This window comes from Myxocyprinus asiaticus, chromosome 41 (assembly GCF_019703515.2).
Source record: "Myxocyprinus asiaticus isolate MX2 ecotype Aquarium Trade chromosome 41, UBuf_Myxa_2, whole genome shotgun sequence".
In the NCBI taxonomy this organism is placed as follows: domain Eukaryota; kingdom Metazoa; phylum Chordata; class Actinopteri; order Cypriniformes; family Catostomidae; genus Myxocyprinus; species Myxocyprinus asiaticus.
In genome coordinates this window covers 37,862,970-37,880,217 of record NC_059384.1, presented here as the reverse complement: position 1 = coordinate 37,880,217, position 17,248 = coordinate 37,862,970, and the positions used below count along the sequence as shown (strand labels likewise).

General features: G+C 41.4%; 1 protein-coding gene across 1 annotated transcript in view; it reads right to left on the bottom strand.

Annotated features, from left to right (window-relative positions):
• Positions 1-17,248, bottom strand: part of LOC127432012 (cadherin-7-like) — a 284,601-nt gene that overhangs the window by 247,631 nt on the left and 19,722 nt on the right. The window contains exon 2 of the mRNA XM_051682740.1: positions 9,537-9,831. Coding sequence (XP_051538700.1) covers positions 9,537-9,831 — 295 coding nt within the window. The remainder of the gene's footprint in view (positions 1-9,536; positions 9,832-17,248) is intronic.

The window sequence follows — 17,248 nt, the reverse complement described above, 5'->3', positions numbered from 1 at the left end:
GGCTACCGAGGGAATTCACAGCGATCATTATCACTGCTGTGTACATCCTGCCACAAGCCGACACAGACCGGGCACTCAAGGAACTGTATGGGATTATAAGCAAGCAGGAAACACCCTGAGGCCGCATTCATTGTGACCGGGGACTTTAATAAAGCCAGTTTAAAATCAGTCGCACCAAAATACCACCAACACATTAGTTTTAACACACGAGGGGACAGGGTTTTGGACCATTGCTACTCTCCCTTCCGGGATGGCTACAAATCCCTCCCCCGCCCACCATTTGGCAAATCGGACCACTCCTCCATTCTGCTTCTGCCTGCTTACAGGCAGAAACTGAAACAGGAAGCACCCGCCCTCAGAACGATCCAGTGCTGGTCGGACCAATCAGACTCTACGCTACAAAACTGTTTTGATCACACTGACTGGGAGATGTTCCGGTTCGCCTCTGATGATGACATCGAGCTTTACGCTGACAGTGTAACGTGTTTCTTCAGAAAGTGTGTAGAGGACATCATTCTGACCAAAACAATACAGATCTATCTGAACCAGAAGCCATGGATTAATAGTGATATTCGTGCGGGACTTAATGTGCGGCAACACATAGCTCCAATGCCATCATTAAGTTCCGCTTTTAATTCCGGGAATGCGGAGGAGCATAAACAAGCCAGTTATGCCCTCAGAAGATCAGCAATCAGCTGAGACCTAACTCAGATCAGCAAAACGTCAGTACAGGAACAAGATTGAAGGACAGTTTAACACCACCAACTCTAGAAGCATGTGGCAGGGAATTAATATCATCATGGACTTTAAAGGGAATAAAAACTCCCCCATGAACACTGCTGCCTCTCTCCCGGATGAGCTAAATACTTTTTATGCTCGTTTTGAGGGAAATAACACCGCCCTCGTGGAGAGAGCTCTTGCGGTCGAAGCTACAGAGGTTAGTTCACTCTCCGTCTCTGTAGTGGATGTAACCCGATCCTTCCGACGGGTGAATATCTGCGAAGCCGCAGGTCCAGATGGCATTCCGGGCCGCGTCATCAGAGCGTGTGCAAACCAACTTGCTGGTGTTTTTACGGACATTTTCAATCTTTCCCTCTCTTTGTCTGTAGTCCCCAAATGCTTCAAAACATCCACCACTGTGCCTGTTCCAAAGCAATCCAAAATCACTTGCTTAAATGACTGGCGTCCTGTTGCTCTGACCCCCATCATCAGCAAATGCTTTGAGAGACTAATCAGAGATTACATCTACTTTGTGCTGCCTCTCTCACTTGACCCATTGCAGTTTGCTTACCGCAACAACCGCTCCACTGATGATGCCATTGCATCTACAATACACACTGCTCTCTCCCACCTGGAAAAAAAGAACACTTATGTAAGAATGCTGTTTGTAGACTACTGCTCAGCATTCAACACCATAGTGCCCTCCAAGCTTGATGAGAAACTCTGGGCTCTGGGCTTAAACAGCTCACTGTGCAGCTGGATCCTGTACTTCCTGTCAAGCAGACGCCAGGTGGTTAGAATAGGCAGCAACATCTCCTCATCACTGACCCTCAACACTGGAGCCCCACAGGGCTGTGTTCTCAGCCCACTCTTGTATTCTCTGTACACACATGACTGTGTGGCAACACATAGCTCCAATGCCATCATTAAGTTTGCTGATGACACGACGGTGGTAGGTCTGATCACTGACAATAATGAAACAGCCTACAGAGAGGAGGTGCACACTTTGACACACTGGTGTCAGGAGCACAACATCTCCCTCAACGTCAGTAAGACAAAGGAGCTTGTGGTGGACTTCAGAAGAAAAGACAGAGAACACAGTCCCATCACCATCAATGGAGTACCAGTGGAGAGAGTCAGCAGCTTCAAGTTCCTGGGTGTCCACATCACTGAGGAACTCACATGGTCCATCCACACTGAAGCCATTGTGAAGAAGGCTCATCAGCGTCTCTTCTTCCTGAGATGGCTAAGGATGTTTGGAATGAACCACCACATCCTTACACGGCAATAGCACCACCCTCAACCGCAAAGCCCTGCAAAGGGTGGTGCAAACTGCCAGACACATCATCGGAGGTGAGCTTCCCTCCCTCCAGGACATATATACCAGGCGGTGTGTGAAAAAAGCTCGGAGGATCATCAGAGACTCCAGCCACCCGAGCCATGGGCTGTTCTCACTGCTACCATCAGGCAGGCGGTATCGCAGCATCAGGACCCGCACCAGCCGACTTCATGATAGCTTCTTCCCCCAAGCAATCAGACTTTTGAACTCTTGATCTCCCAAGATCAAAATACATCAGCACTGCACTTTATTACTCTTACTCTTATATCTCACACCAGACTGTCATAAATTATATTATTATTATATTATATTCTCTCTTAACAACTTACTATCAACTGACTGCCTAAATGTCAATACAGTACAATACAACCTACTGTACATTCTATATATACTATATATACTTTTTTTATTGTATTATGTGTATTGTATACTGTACAGTGTATGTTATTATTTGTATATTGTGTTGTGTGTAATTAAATCTAATGTATATTAGATTTCAAATTGTGTTGTGTAAATTTGATGTTTATTGTAGATTGGTATATGTCTCATCACTTTCATGACTGCTATGTTGCTCGGAACTGCACCCAAGAATTTCACACACTACTGCACTTGTGTATATAGTTGTGTGACAATAAAAGTGATTTGATTTGATTTTGATTTAATTTGATTTGATTTGATTTGATTTGATTTCAAATCAAAATCAAATCTTTGTTGCCATGTTTTGTTTTATGATCGTGCCATTCTGTTATAACCTACAGTTGAATATGAATCCCGTAAGAAATAAAAGAAATGTGTTTTGCCTTCTCACTCATGTTTTCTTTAAAAATGGTACATATATTACCAATTCTCCAAGAGTATGCAAACTTTTGAGCACAACTGTATCTCAGTTTTATTTCATTTTATAAAATGTTTCTGCCGTTCTAATTTATTGAAAACCCTACTTTTTCGAACTCCTCTTAGTTTAGCGTTAATCAGATCTTCACCAAACTTGGCCCAGGTCAGCGCTAGACCATGCAGGCAAAAAGTTATCAAAATAATTTTGATCCATTAAATCGTCTAGAAGATACAATCTGATATATTTGACTAGTGTGGCCCATTTTCACTAGTATTCCTGTATCCTGTGTGCACAAATGCCAAACTTCACAAAACTGCGAAAATATGGAAAACAGGAAATTTTGAGGAATCTTACTAAATTTCATGGATTTATGATGAACGGGGGGCTAACAGCTAATTTTAAATAATCAGCCATTTATCTGACCAATGAAAGCTGTAATACAATTTTTTGTCCACTAGAGGGAGCCACAGGATAAGAAATCCTTTTAAGTCTAAGGCTTTCATGAGTGTATGGATGCATATAAATTTATACACAGTGGTACATTGACAATGTCATTGTCAATGACTTTTATAATATTAGTTTGCAAGTAAATCTGTGATTTCCAAAATGATTAAAGATAATCAAATGTCACCTTAATTTTTACATATCCTAAAAATATTGAAAACATATTTGTCAAGTTGCCAGACATGATTAACTGTCACATTGTTTTAGGGATATGTTTACATATGTCTGGAAATATAGTATGTGTTTATTTTTCCATTATCCCAGTTTCTGTCTCATGTCATTTATATATGGCTGCATCCAAAAACTGTAAAATTCTGCCTTAAAATGTAAATGTAAAATGTAAAATGAATAAATGTAAAACCAGCCAAAAAAGTGCCCCATAGGCATACTATGGCAAGGCTCTTGCCCATGAAAACAATTGTTTCCTACTATGACATGACAATGAATTTTGTGGGATCATATTTCCCAATCAGAATGTCTATATAAATAGAGACATAGGGGTGGGCTCATTTCACTCGGGCTACCAATCAGTCTTTTAGTATCATCTTGGAAATGGCCCTAGCAACCACCCCCATAGACTTCCATTCAAAATGGCTCAGAAGGGTATATTCAGAACAGAATTTTGTAGACACTTGGCGATTGGATCTTTTGAGTCAGGTTAGTAATCAGCCAATAAGAATCTCTCTGGTCACTGGCTAGCCACACCCTAGCAACCATTTAAAGCACCCTAGCAACCAGCTCTTTTGACTTCCTTTAAAAATGGCTGAGAGTGATATCTTTGGATCAGAATGTCCTAGAGAAATGACAGTTAGCTTGTTTTACTTGGCTGAGCAATTAGACTTCAGGTATCATCGTGGAAACAACTTAGCCACGCCCTAGCAACCATTTAGAGCACCCTAACAAGCAAACACCATTGACTTCCATTCAAAATGGCTGAGACTGATATATTTGGATAAGAATGTCCTAGAGAAATGACAGTTGGCTTGTTTTACTTGGGTGAGCAATCAGACTTCAGGTATCATCATGGAAACTACTTAGCCATGCCCTTGCAACCATTTAGAGCATCCTAGCAACCAGCCCTATTGACTTCCATTAAAAATGGCTGAGAGTGATATCTTTGGATCAGAATGTCCTAGAGAAATGACAGTTGGCTTGTTTTACTTGGGTGAGCAATTAGACTTCAAGTATCATCATGGAAACTACTTAGCCACGCCCTAGCAACCATTTAGAGCACCCTAGTCACCAAACCCCATTGACTTCCATTCAAACTGGCTGAGAGTGATATCTTTGGTTCAGAATGTCCTAGAGAAATGACAGCTGGCTTATTTTACTTGGGTGAGCAATCATTCTTCAAGTATCATCATGGAAACTACTTAGCCATGCCCTAGCAACCATTTAGAGCACCCTAGTCACCAAACCCCATTGACTTCCATTCAAAATGCTTAGATGGTATCTCAGGATCAGAATGTCGTAGAGGCTTCTGGTTTCATTCATTGGACTCAGGGTAGCAAGGAGTCTTTTGAGTATCACCTTGGTAACTGCCAAGCAACCAGATGGGGTTACCCTAGCAACCAAGTAACAAATCACATATCTCTAAACCAGAACATCGTAGCGACATCCGGTATCATTCATTTGTCTCAGGGCTGCAAGGAGCCTCTTGAGTATCACCTTGGTAACAGCCAAGCAACCAGATGGGGTTACCCAAGCAACCAAGTAACAAATCACATATCTCTAAACCAGAACATCGTAGCGACATCCGGTATCATTCATTTGTCTCAGGGCAGCAAGGAGCCTTTTGAGTATCACCTTGGTAGCTGCCTAGCAACCATATGCGGTTACCATAAAAACCACATAACAAATCACATATCTCTAAACCAGAACATCGTAGCGACATCCGGTATCATTCATTTGTCTCAGGGCAGCAAGGAGCCTATTTAGTATCACCTTGGTAGCTGCCTAGTAACCAGATGTGGTTACCATAGCAACCAAGTAACAAATCACATTTCTCTGCACCAGAATATCATAGAGACTTCCTGCATCATTCATTTGACTCAGGGTAGCAAGGAGCCTTTTGAGTATCACCTTGGTAACTACCTAGCAACCAGATGGGGTTAACCTAGCAACCATGTAACAAATCACATATCTCTGCACCAGAACATCGTAGAGACTTCTGGTTTCATTCATTTGACTCAGTGAAGCAAGGAGCCTTTTCAGTATCACTTTGGTAACTGCCTAGCAACCAAATGGGTTTATCCTAGCAACCAATTTGATATTCAGAAATACAAGCATGGGGTAGGGATGCATAGGACTTCTTGCAGCTGGCTGTCTATCTGTATGACCTTCAAACTTCCAACTCTTCAAACTATTTTAAACTTTCAGACAAGGCTTTGTCAAGCCAACATAAAGTTTGTCTTCAAATTTTACTATCTAGTTATTAGGTTGGCTTGAGAAAGCCAACATACTGAAATCCTATTTAAACTTATTATTATTATTATTATTATTATTATTATTATTCTGAGACTAAAATTTCTGACTCTAACTCCTCCTAGAGCATTTAAGCTACATGCACCAAACTCGGCACATACCTTCAGACTAATCCCGAATAGTGTGCTATAACTTTTCTAACTGATCGGAATTACGATATTCCAGTATCAGATTTCCGAATAGGCCTCATGTCTCTTTGACTTCCATTCAAGGTATGAAAAGGTTTTCCTGTAATAACTCCTTTAGAGGATTCAAGCTACATCCTATAACTCCACCACTCATACTTTCTATCTATCACTCCATCACTTTCTTTTTATATCTTTACATAACTCTTTTTATTCTTTCTTTCACTCTATCACTTTAATACCCTAGCAAATGCATACAAGCTAGCAACCATTTAGTGCACCCCAGCAACCAAAACCAATTGACTGCCATTCAAAATGGCTTAGATGGATATCTCCTGATCAGAATGTCCTACAGACATGAGAGTTGGCTTGTTTGAATTGGGTGAGCAATCAGTCTTCAAGTATCATCATGGAAACTACTTAGCCACGCCCTAGCAACCATTTAGAGCACCCTAGCAACCAAACCCCTTTGACTTCCATTCAAAAAGGCTGAGTGTGATATCTTCAGATCAGAATGTCCTACAGACATGAGATTTGGCATGTTTGAATTGGGTGAGCAATCAGTCTTCAAGTATCATCATGGGAACTACTTAGCCATGCCTTAGCAACCACTTAGAGCACCCTAGCAACCAAACACCATTGACTTCCATTCAAAATCACTAAGATGGGTATCTCAGGATTACAATGTCATAGAGACTTCTGGGTTGACTTATTTCACTCAGGATTGCAAGGCGCCATGTTAAGTATCACCTTGGTAGCTGCCTAGCAACCAGATGGGGTTACCCTAGCAACCAAGTAACAAATCACATATTTCTGCACCAGAACATCATAGAGACTTCGGGTTGCTTTCATTTGAATAAGGGTAGCAAGCTGCCTTTTGAGTATCACCTTGGTAACTGCCTAGCAACCAGATGGGGTTACCCTAGCAACCAAGTAACATATCACATATCTCTGCACCAGAACATCATAGAGACTTCTGGTTTCGTTCATTGGACCCAGGGTAGCAAGGAGCTTTTTGAGTATCACTTTGGTAACTGCCTAGCAACCAAATGATCTATCTATCTATCTATCTATCTATCTATCAGACTGAATGGTCTTATCATCTTTAAACTTTGAACTTTTAAAACAACTAAAACTTATAACTACTTCAAACTTAAAACCTTCAAACTTCAAGCTTTTACAACTACTTCAAACTTTCAGGCTAGGCTTTCTCAAGCCAACCTAAAGTTTGTCCACAAACTTTTCAATCTAGTTATTATTATTATTCAGAGACTAAAATTTCTGACTCTCACTCCTCCTAAAGCTTTTAAGCTACATGCACCAAACTCGGCACAGACCTTCAGACTAATCCCGAATAGTGTGCTTTATCTTTTCTAACTGATTGGATTTACGGTTTTCCCACAGCGGATGATCAAATATCTGAAAAATCCCCAATCACTTACACTGATGGAATGTTCAGACTATTCAAACTCCAGCTGTCAAGAATTTAAAAGTATACAGCCACACAGAAGGCCTTTAATATGCCTTTAGCTGCTCTATCTAATTTACCACCAGTAGAAACTTCTGGTTTCGTTCATTTGACTAAGGGTAGCAAGGAGCCATGTCAGTATCACCTTGGTAATTGCCTAGCAACCAGATGGGGTTACCCTAGCAACCAAATAACAAATCACATATTCTTGCACCAGAACATCATAGATACTTCTGGTTTCGTTAATTTGACTCTTTTTCATGTCATTTTTCCTGTGTACGGTTCTATGGGCTGCTATAGACTCCCATTGGGGAGAAAGCATAATAATAATACTAATGGATACAATAGGTGCCACAGCACCCTCGGTGCTTGGCCCCTAATATTTTAATATAGGCATGGACTAATGTTAATGTTCTAATAAAGCACACTGAAGCTTTTCTCCTAGTATTGTGTATTTTTTTTTTTTTTTTTTTTTTTTGGTGGATCATCTGCACTGAGAATTCTGATATTTACAAGCATACTGAAATAATGTTACTGTGGAGCTAAGTTAGGCATAAATTTTGCCATGGAACGAACACAGAGTGGGGTTTCTCTTATCCAGGAGCACGAAGTGGGAAATGGAAAACCCAGAGTTGAGCTGGAGCAGATTGATTATAAAATGCTTAGAGGGTGAAGGGGAAATTGTTGCCACTCTACTCACATACTCTGCTACCCATCCACCTACATACCTATGAACCCACCTACCTATCCACCTATTTGCCTATTTACCTCCCCAACTATTTATCTAACCAGCTACTGACCTACCTACCTACTCACCTACTTACCTACCTACGTAATGTCCTATTTACTCACCCACAACCTACCTACTGCCTACCTATCTGTTCTGTCTCTATCTCTTTCCTGCTTAATTCCTGTGGGTTGAAAAACTCATTCCTTCTGTCCTGTGAGAACAGATGCCACCCAGAGAGTTTTTAATAATAGCTTTTCAAAGCTCTTAGTACATTCTTGCAGCAGTGCAGGACTGTAAAGTGTGTGTGTAATGTGTCTTGAGTGTTATTTCACTGATACAGAGACACTAAAGCTTCTGTCTGCCCAGCACGGCCTTACACCTTCCCTGGAACAGTGTCACTCCAATTTAAACTGGAATTTAATCTATGAATCCCATTCCAATAGAACTCATGACAGCATCCTAAGTCGAGGAGCGCTAAGCTTCTGTTTCTCTCTGAAATATCCTGGGATTTGACACATTGGCTGTCTGAACCTTCAGCTATGTGGCGGCTTCCACCTCCATGTTTTTCATTTCACTGACAGTGTCCTTTTCTCTCACTATCATTTGCCACAGGCGTGAACAGCATGTCTTGTGCTTCCGAGAGCTTTTGGTTATTGTCAATGTCACTTTAATGCAGGATGGACTGTTTCTGAGATGCAACTATGGGAGTGACATTCAGTTGCTCACAATGCATCTTGGGAGTGAAAAGTGTGCTGTGTTTGTGCTAATGTACTGAAAAAAATTGTCTTTTATCATTTTCTTTATTTGAGAGGATTCTTGTCATAATCGTTGTCAATATGTCTAAAGCATAATTTGACTCTTCATTGTGAGTTTTTCAGTTCATATCTGGTTAATTTTGTCAACAACACAATACAGATAAAGTGAGCTCTGATGGCTGCATTTAGCAAGGTCCATTTACAGTAATTTTGTCTGTCTGTGTCTGCTGTGGCTGACTGAGCTGTTACTGATGTAGAAATACAGAACAGCATTTCATTCAGTGGTGAGTTAATGTAAACTTCATTGCAAATAGCATTTTAATGGTTCTTTTGATGCAAATAAAGAAAACTCATTGTGATGTGCATTACTCCTAATAAAATGTAATCAAATAATTAATCAAATATTTAAAATGTGTATCATCCATAAGAGTTAATGCATCTATAAACACGCTTTTAACTTCACTGTCAGGTACAGTAAATCTATATATAGAATTTGTATTTTGCAGTTTTTCAAAACTTGTGACAATTTCAGCATTGGCTTTTAGATTTGAGCAAAAATGAAGTAACTTTACCTACCGAGAGGTGACATTTCAGGCACTCCAGCAGTGTATGGACCATCTAGAAATTTGGGCTCATTGTCGTTAATGTCTTGGACCTTCACAATGAATTCAGACTCATCCTCCACCGGGATGTTGGTTTCGCGGTCAACAGCTTGAGCACGTAGGGTGTAATAACCCTGTTCCTCTCTGTCTAGACGTTTGGTGGTGTGAATGTCCCCTGTGTTCTCATCAATAGTGAATATTGAGGTTGCTCCCTCTCCAGTCAACACGTACCTCACTTTTCCTTCACCTTTATCCATGTCTGAATGGAGCTGTGAAAAGAAGATATTCTATTATAAATTAGGGTAACAGCAGTCTAATAATTTACAGTGGAAAAATAATAATAATGTTCAAAAGTGCAGAGCTTTTTCGTCCTTGTATGTGCACACCTGGAACTGCAGTTTTGTGTAAGTTTGAAATCTTTTTAAAACTGTCAAAAATTTATTTTTAAAGCTCCTAAGTTTCTATAAGATTAATAACAATTCTCTTAAATACTTGTTTAAACCATTGAAATTAATGTACAAGTGTGCTCTTTGAACAACACATCTGAGACTCTTCTGAAAATGTATTGAGGGAAACAACTGCTCAATAACAGTGTTCCAGTTGTGCTTAAATATACAAAGTACCAGCCAGTGGTTTCGACCAATGTCTATGTCTGCTATGCCTAAATTTGCCTTCATTGACAATATTCATCCATATTAATGTTCTCACTTTAATAAATATTTAGTTATTTTGATTTGATAATTATTAAGCATTCTACTTTGAAGCAAGGGTTTGCATGCTCAGAAAAATGTGAGTAAATGGAGATGTCATGTCAGTACATTTATCGCTTCTCCAACTTCATATCTAGTGAATAATAATACAAAAAGTAATCTGGTTAATGTAACTTTGCATCCCCCTTCCAGAATCTGCTAAATGTTTATCATTTTAAAGAAAATAAGAGGAAGAGAGAAAATTTATTTTTTTTTTTTATTCATTTATTAATCTAGTACTGACCTATGAAGCTTTTTGACATAAAATATATTTACATATATACCACAAGACAAAATACTAACTCGATTTACATAAATGATCCTGTTCAAAAGTTTACATTCCCTTGGTTCTTAATATGGTGTGTTGCTTCCTAGATGATCAATGACTGTTTTATGATTTGTGATAGTTGTGTACGAGTTCCTGCTTTGTCCTGAGCAGTGAATTTTTCCACTGTTCTTAAGAAAAATCCTCCAGGTACTGCACATTCTTCGATTTGCACAACAGTGGCTATATGATGTTCACATCCAGCTTTTGACACTTAGGACAAATGAAGGACTCAAACACAACTATTACAAAAGGTGCAAACATTCAGTGATGCTCAAGAAGGCATCTTACTATATTAAGAACTAAGGGGACATAAACTTTTCAGCAGGATGATTTGTGTAAATTGTTATTATTTTTTCTTGTGTGATGTGTAAAAAATATGTTATGTAGCTTCTAAAGGGCAGAACTAAATAAAAAAATATGATCTTTTATCTCCTATATTTGTATATTATATATTATAAAGGACTTTGTCAACTTATGAGACAAAAATCTGTATGCAAACTTCTGCACTCAACTGTTTGAAAAAATCTAGTGAATATATAGGCTATAAATATAAAACTTTAAATGCTCAAGTCTATTATTTATACAAGATGGCATTACAGAAAAGACACATATGAAGCATGGACTTTCTCAAAGGTATATTTTATACAAGAATTATTGATTGTTGTGTTCATGTTGATTTTAATAGATGATGTCCCTAGGGAAAAGGAAAAAAGTATTTTTTAATAGTATCAGAATATCGGACATTTATAACAAGCGATTGCTGATGATGTCTGTTATATCTGTTATGTCAGAGACTATATCGTCCAGTGGAAGAATGACACTTAGTACATTTGTTTAGTAAAATACACTTTTAATGAAACTTTGTGTCCGTAATATTTTTATTATGTCGTAACACTTTTAAAATGATCCCCACTTCGCAGTCGGTGTCCTTATCACCCTGAAGGGGTTTATTTAGCTATAAAAACCGGTTGACTGTACATTATCCCGCTTATTACACATCTACTAACCAAATAAATTAATCAATGAACATGAAACATTGACTTGTGTTGAAATTATGTAAGACTCATCCTCCACCGTCTCAGGAAGAAGAGGCGCTGATGAACCTTCTTCACAACGACTTCAGTGTGGATGGACCATGTAAGTTCATCAGTGATGTGGACACCCAGGAACTTGAAGCTGCTGACTTCTCCACTGGTGTTCCATTGATGGTGATGGGACTGTGTTCTCTGTCTTTTCTTCTGAAGACCACCACAAGCTTCTTTGTCTTACTGACGTTGAGGGAGAGGTTGTGCTCCTGACACCAGTGTGTCAGAGTGTGCACCTCCTCTCTGTAGGCTGTTTCATCATTGTCAGTGATCAGACCTACCACCGTCGTGTCATCAGCAAACTTGATAGCATTGGAGCTATGTGTTGCCACACAGTCATGTGTGTACAAGGAATACAAGAGTGGGCTGAGAACACAGCCCTGTGGGGATCTAGTGTTGAGGGTCAGTGATGAGGAGATGTTGCTGCCTATTCTAACCACCTGGCGTCTGCTTGACAGGAAGTCCAGGATCCAGCTGCACAGCGAGCTGTTTAAGCCCAGAGCCCGGAGTTTCTCATCTAGCTTGGGGGGCACTATGGTGTTGAATGCTGAGCTGTATTCTACAAACAGCATTCTGACATAAGTGTTCTTTTTTTCCAGGTGGGAGAGAGCAGTATGTAGTGCAGATGCAATGGCATCATCAGTGGAGTGGTTGTTGTGGTAAGCCTACTGCAATGGGGCTAGAGAGAGAGGCAGCACAGAGCAGATGTAATCTCTGATTAGTCTCTAAAAGCATTTGCTGATGATGGGGGTCAGAGCAACAGGACGCCAGTCATTTAAGCAAGTGATTTTTGATTGCTTTGGAACAGGCACAATGGTGTATGTATTAAAGCATGTGGGGACTACAGACAAAGAGAGCGAAAGGTTGAAAATGTCTGTAAAAACACCAGCCAGCTGGTTCGCGCACGCTCTGATGACGCAGCCCGGAATGCCATCTGGGCACGCGGCTTTGTGGATATTCACCCATTGGAAGGATCGGGTTACATCCGCTACAGAGACGGAGAGTGAACTAACCTCTGTAGCTTCGGCCGCGAGAGCTCTCTCCACGAGGGCGGTGATATTTCCCTCAAAACGAGCATAAAAAGTATTTAGCTCATCCGGGAGAGAGGCAGCGGTGTTCATGGCAGAATTTTTATTCCCTTTAAAGTCCGTGATGATGTTAATTCCCTGCCACATGCTTCTAGAGTTGGTGGTGTTAAACTGTCCTTTAATCTTGTTCCTGCACTGGTGTTTTGCTGTCCTGATGTTCTGTTTCGCTGGGCATAACTGCCTTGTTTATGCTCCTCCGAGTTCCCGGAATTGAAAGCGGAGGTCCGCACATTAAGTGCCGCGTGAACATTGCTATTTGTCCATGGCTTCTGGTTCGGATAGATCCGTGTTGTTCTGGTCAGAACTACGTCCTCCACGCACTTTTTGATGAAACACATTACGCTATCAGCGTAAAGCTCGATGTCGTCATCAGAGGTGGACCGAAACATCTCCCAGTCCGTGTGATCAAAACAGTCCTGTAGCACAGAGTCTGATTGGTCCGACCAGCACTGGATCGTTCTGAGGGTGGGTGCTTCCTGTTTCAGTTTCTGCCTGTAAGCGGGCAGAAGCAGAATGGAAGAGTGGTCCAATTTGTCAAATGGTGGGCGGGGGAGGGATTTGTAGCCATCCTGGAAGGGAGAGTAGCAATGGTCCAAAACCCGGTCCCCTCGTGTGCTGAAACTAATGTGCTGGTGGTATTTTGGTGCGACTGATTTGAAACTGACTTTATTAAAGTCCCCGGTCACAACGAACACGGCCTCAGGGTTTCCTGCTCACTTATACTCCCATACATTTCCTTGATTGCCCGGTCTGTGTCGGCTTGTGGGGGGATGTACACAGCAGTGATAATGACCGCTGTGAATTCCCTCGGTAGCCAGAATGGTCGACACAGAAGCATGAGAAATTCCAGATCAGGAGAGCAGAAAGACTTGACAGAATGTACATTCCTCTGATCACACCAGGATTTGTTGATCATAAAACATACACCACCACCTCTGCTTTTACCTGAGAGGTCTTTCGCTCTGTCCGCTCGGTGCACAGAGAACCCCACGGGTTCAATGGCTGAGTCTGGAATCTCCGCAGACATCCAAGTTTCTGTTAGGCAGATAATGCAGCAGTCCCTCATCTCTCGTTGGAAAGAGATCCACGCTTTCAGCTCACAGAGCTTGTTATCCAGAGACTGAACATTTGCCAGTAGAATACTGGGTAGTGGGGGTCGATTTGCATGGCGTCTTACTCTGATGAGAACGCCGGCTCTGTTTCCCCTTTTCCTCCTGCGTTTCCGCGTCCGGACTTCCCAGACAAAGGGCTCCGCTTGCATGTTTGTAAACAGCGGGTCGGCATTGAGGAATTTGAAGTCCGGTTTATGGTGTGAAATTGCTGAACCAATGTCCAAAAGTGTTTGTCTGTCGTAGACAATAAGGCAGACAACATCCAAGACAAAAAACATAAGAATTGTGAACAAAACAAACAAAACACTACCATGTTGTGTCGGAGCTCGCAACGCAGCAGCCATACTCTGCGCCATCTTGAGTCCTTTATCGGGATCCTGTCACCTGTTTCTGTTTTTGTACCCATCTTGTGTATCTAGTGTCAGGATTTGCGACTTCAGTTGGTCTTGTTTATAATTTTTGTGGCCAGTGCCATGTATCACAAAAAAAAGCTGAACAAATTCTGGATTCCAGGATTGGTTTTAGTTTGATAAAACTCACCAAATCCAATCAGGCTTCATTAGGGTTAAGTGGTATCAAGACGCTCATTACCAACTTTCTCTATGAATTCAGAATTTGATCCCAGGGTTATGATTAGTTCACGTGCGCATTCACATGAATGAAGCAAACAGCCAATCGCATGCGAGACAGTGCAAGTCACATCTCGCGAGAGAGTCAGTGAGATTTACTGCTCCGCTGAAGATGTTTATGAAAATTATAATAACTTATAAAATCTCAAAATAAAAGCATAAGAGGACGTTAAAAAATATGATCAATCAAAAAATGTACACAGCATGAATAATCACTCTGAAATCATTAATAATTATAATACATTCACACAGCATACTAGTAATGATAAAGAATTTAAAGGCATTTACACAGCAAGAAGAAACATTGCTGCTGCTAGAGCACGAAAAAAAATTATGAAAATAGATAATATATCGATGTGAAAGTAACTTTATATAGGTCCACAACAAGAACATTCAGGCTTGTAATTTTAAAAGTTTAATACCTTAATTTGAAATTTAATTTTTTTTTAATTAAAAGCTTAAGTATTAATTTAAATTACTAACTTAATAGCATTTAATACTATTAGACATTAATACACTATCAAATAATAAAAATGTGAGCAATTGGAAAATGAGTAGATGGTATGCGCTAATAAAGACTTAATTGTTCTTTCTTTCTAGCAGCATAAGAAACAATAAAGACATATTTGGTGTGCTAGTGTGTTTTTATTGAACTTCAAGTGAAATACTGTATGTTCATGGCATCTCTGACAGCAAATCCTAATAAGAAGGGGTTTGTGTGGCATTCACACTTTTCTACAGTATATTGTGGAGTTTTTGTATATTGCTATATTTTAGTGTAATTTGATCATTATTGATGTTGTATTAATATCTTACTTGAAATTATATAATTATTTTAGGTTTATTTATTCACACATATTTTATGGCCAGTGTGGGAAAATGACTGGGAAAAAATTAAACTGAAGGCAAACAAAACCACCTACATTTTCCTACAATCAGAGAGCATTACAAGAGTACAGATTTATACAGAGGAAAACTGATAGCTTGGTCCATAATAATTATGAAAATATACATCATGGTTACTTGTGTAACCTCCGTTCCCTGATGGAGGGAACGAGACGTTGTGTCGATGTAGTGACACTAGGGGTAACTCTTGGGAGCCCGAGACACACTTTCATAAAAGGCCAATGAAAATTGGCGAGTGGTATTTGCATGCCACTCCCCCGGACATACGGGTATAAAAGGAGCTGTTATGCAACCACTCATTCAGGTTTTATACTGAGGAGCCGACATAAGGTCCGGCCATTTCAGCGGGTAGTTCAATGTTGTGGCAGGAGGGACACAACGTCTCGTTCCCTCCATCAGGGCATGGAGGTTACACAAGTAACCATGATGTTCCCTATCTGTCACTCACTCGATGTTGTGTCGATGTAGTGACACTAGGGGTCCCTATACGAAACGCCACAATTGGCTGAACTGTGTTACGTGAACTGGCGGTGTGTGGTGGGCAGACTACTGTGTGCCTCACAGTAGCCAGCACACCAGGTCGACACGTAACCTCCCCCAACATAGTTATGAGTGTCGAACGGCCCTTTTGGGGACAAGTCGACTATCCAAGAGATAGAGACAGGCTTAACCCAGTCGTGGCCTCTTTTCTCCTTCTTTTTTTCCACTCCCTAAAAAAGAAGGGGGATTATCCGACTGGGCCGCCAGGTCTAGTCGGGGGGTGTCCCTCCCAAGGGGAAGACACCGCTGAGACCACACCTCGACCAAAGAAAGGGGGGGATATTTAAGTGGAAAAATACGTCACATGGTCTTTCCAACCATGTGGAGAGTCTTCAAGGTAGATCCTACCCAATGGGGGAGGAATTACTTCAAACATGGAGACTGGGGCAGAGGGGCTCTGCCCAAGGAAGATGCAGTTTGCCAACAGGGAAAAGAATTAGCGGAAGATATATATCGCATGGGGTTAGCCTTACAGGGAACCACCACATGCGAAGCACCTACCCCAGAACAGGACTCTTAGCTAGCAGGTGTACTGGGCTGGCAGCGAGTCTCTCCGAAAACTCAACTGCCACAGGGCTCGGAGGAAGTCGACCAGGGAACAAGGTTTGTGAACACTACTGGAATTAATGGCGCACGTCTTCAGCTCAAAAGGAGGTGGAAGGCACTATGTGCAAGCGATACACCCGGCCGGCTATCCCAGGCTTATCCGCTTGTATTGCATGCCACTACCTGGAACAAAACCGGTTCCACCCGGAGGTTGTAGAACCTTGCAAAGGTGTTGGGTGTTGCCTAGCCTGCTGCTCTGCAAATGTCTGTTAGAGAGGCACCCCTGGCCAGAGCCCAGGCTACACCCCTGGTAGAATGGACTCGTAGCCCTACCGGGGGAGGCATGTCCTGGGCTTGATATGCCATAGTTATGGCGTCAATGAGCCAGTGGGCGATCCTCTGCTTGGAGACAGCGCTTCCTTTCTGCTGTGCACCAAAGCAGACAAAGAGCTGCTCGGAGATCCTAAAGCTCTGCGTGCGATCCAAATAGATGCGTAAAGCATGCACCGGACACAGCAACGACAGGGCAGGGTCTGCCTCCTCCTGGGGCAGCACTTGCAGGTTCACCACCTGGTCCCTAAAAGGGGTCGTGGGAACCTTGGGCACATAGCCCAGTCGGGGTCTCAGGATCACGTGAGAGTAGCCCGGACCGAACTCCAGGCATGTTTCGCTGACAGAGAACGCTTGCAGGTCTCCTACCCTC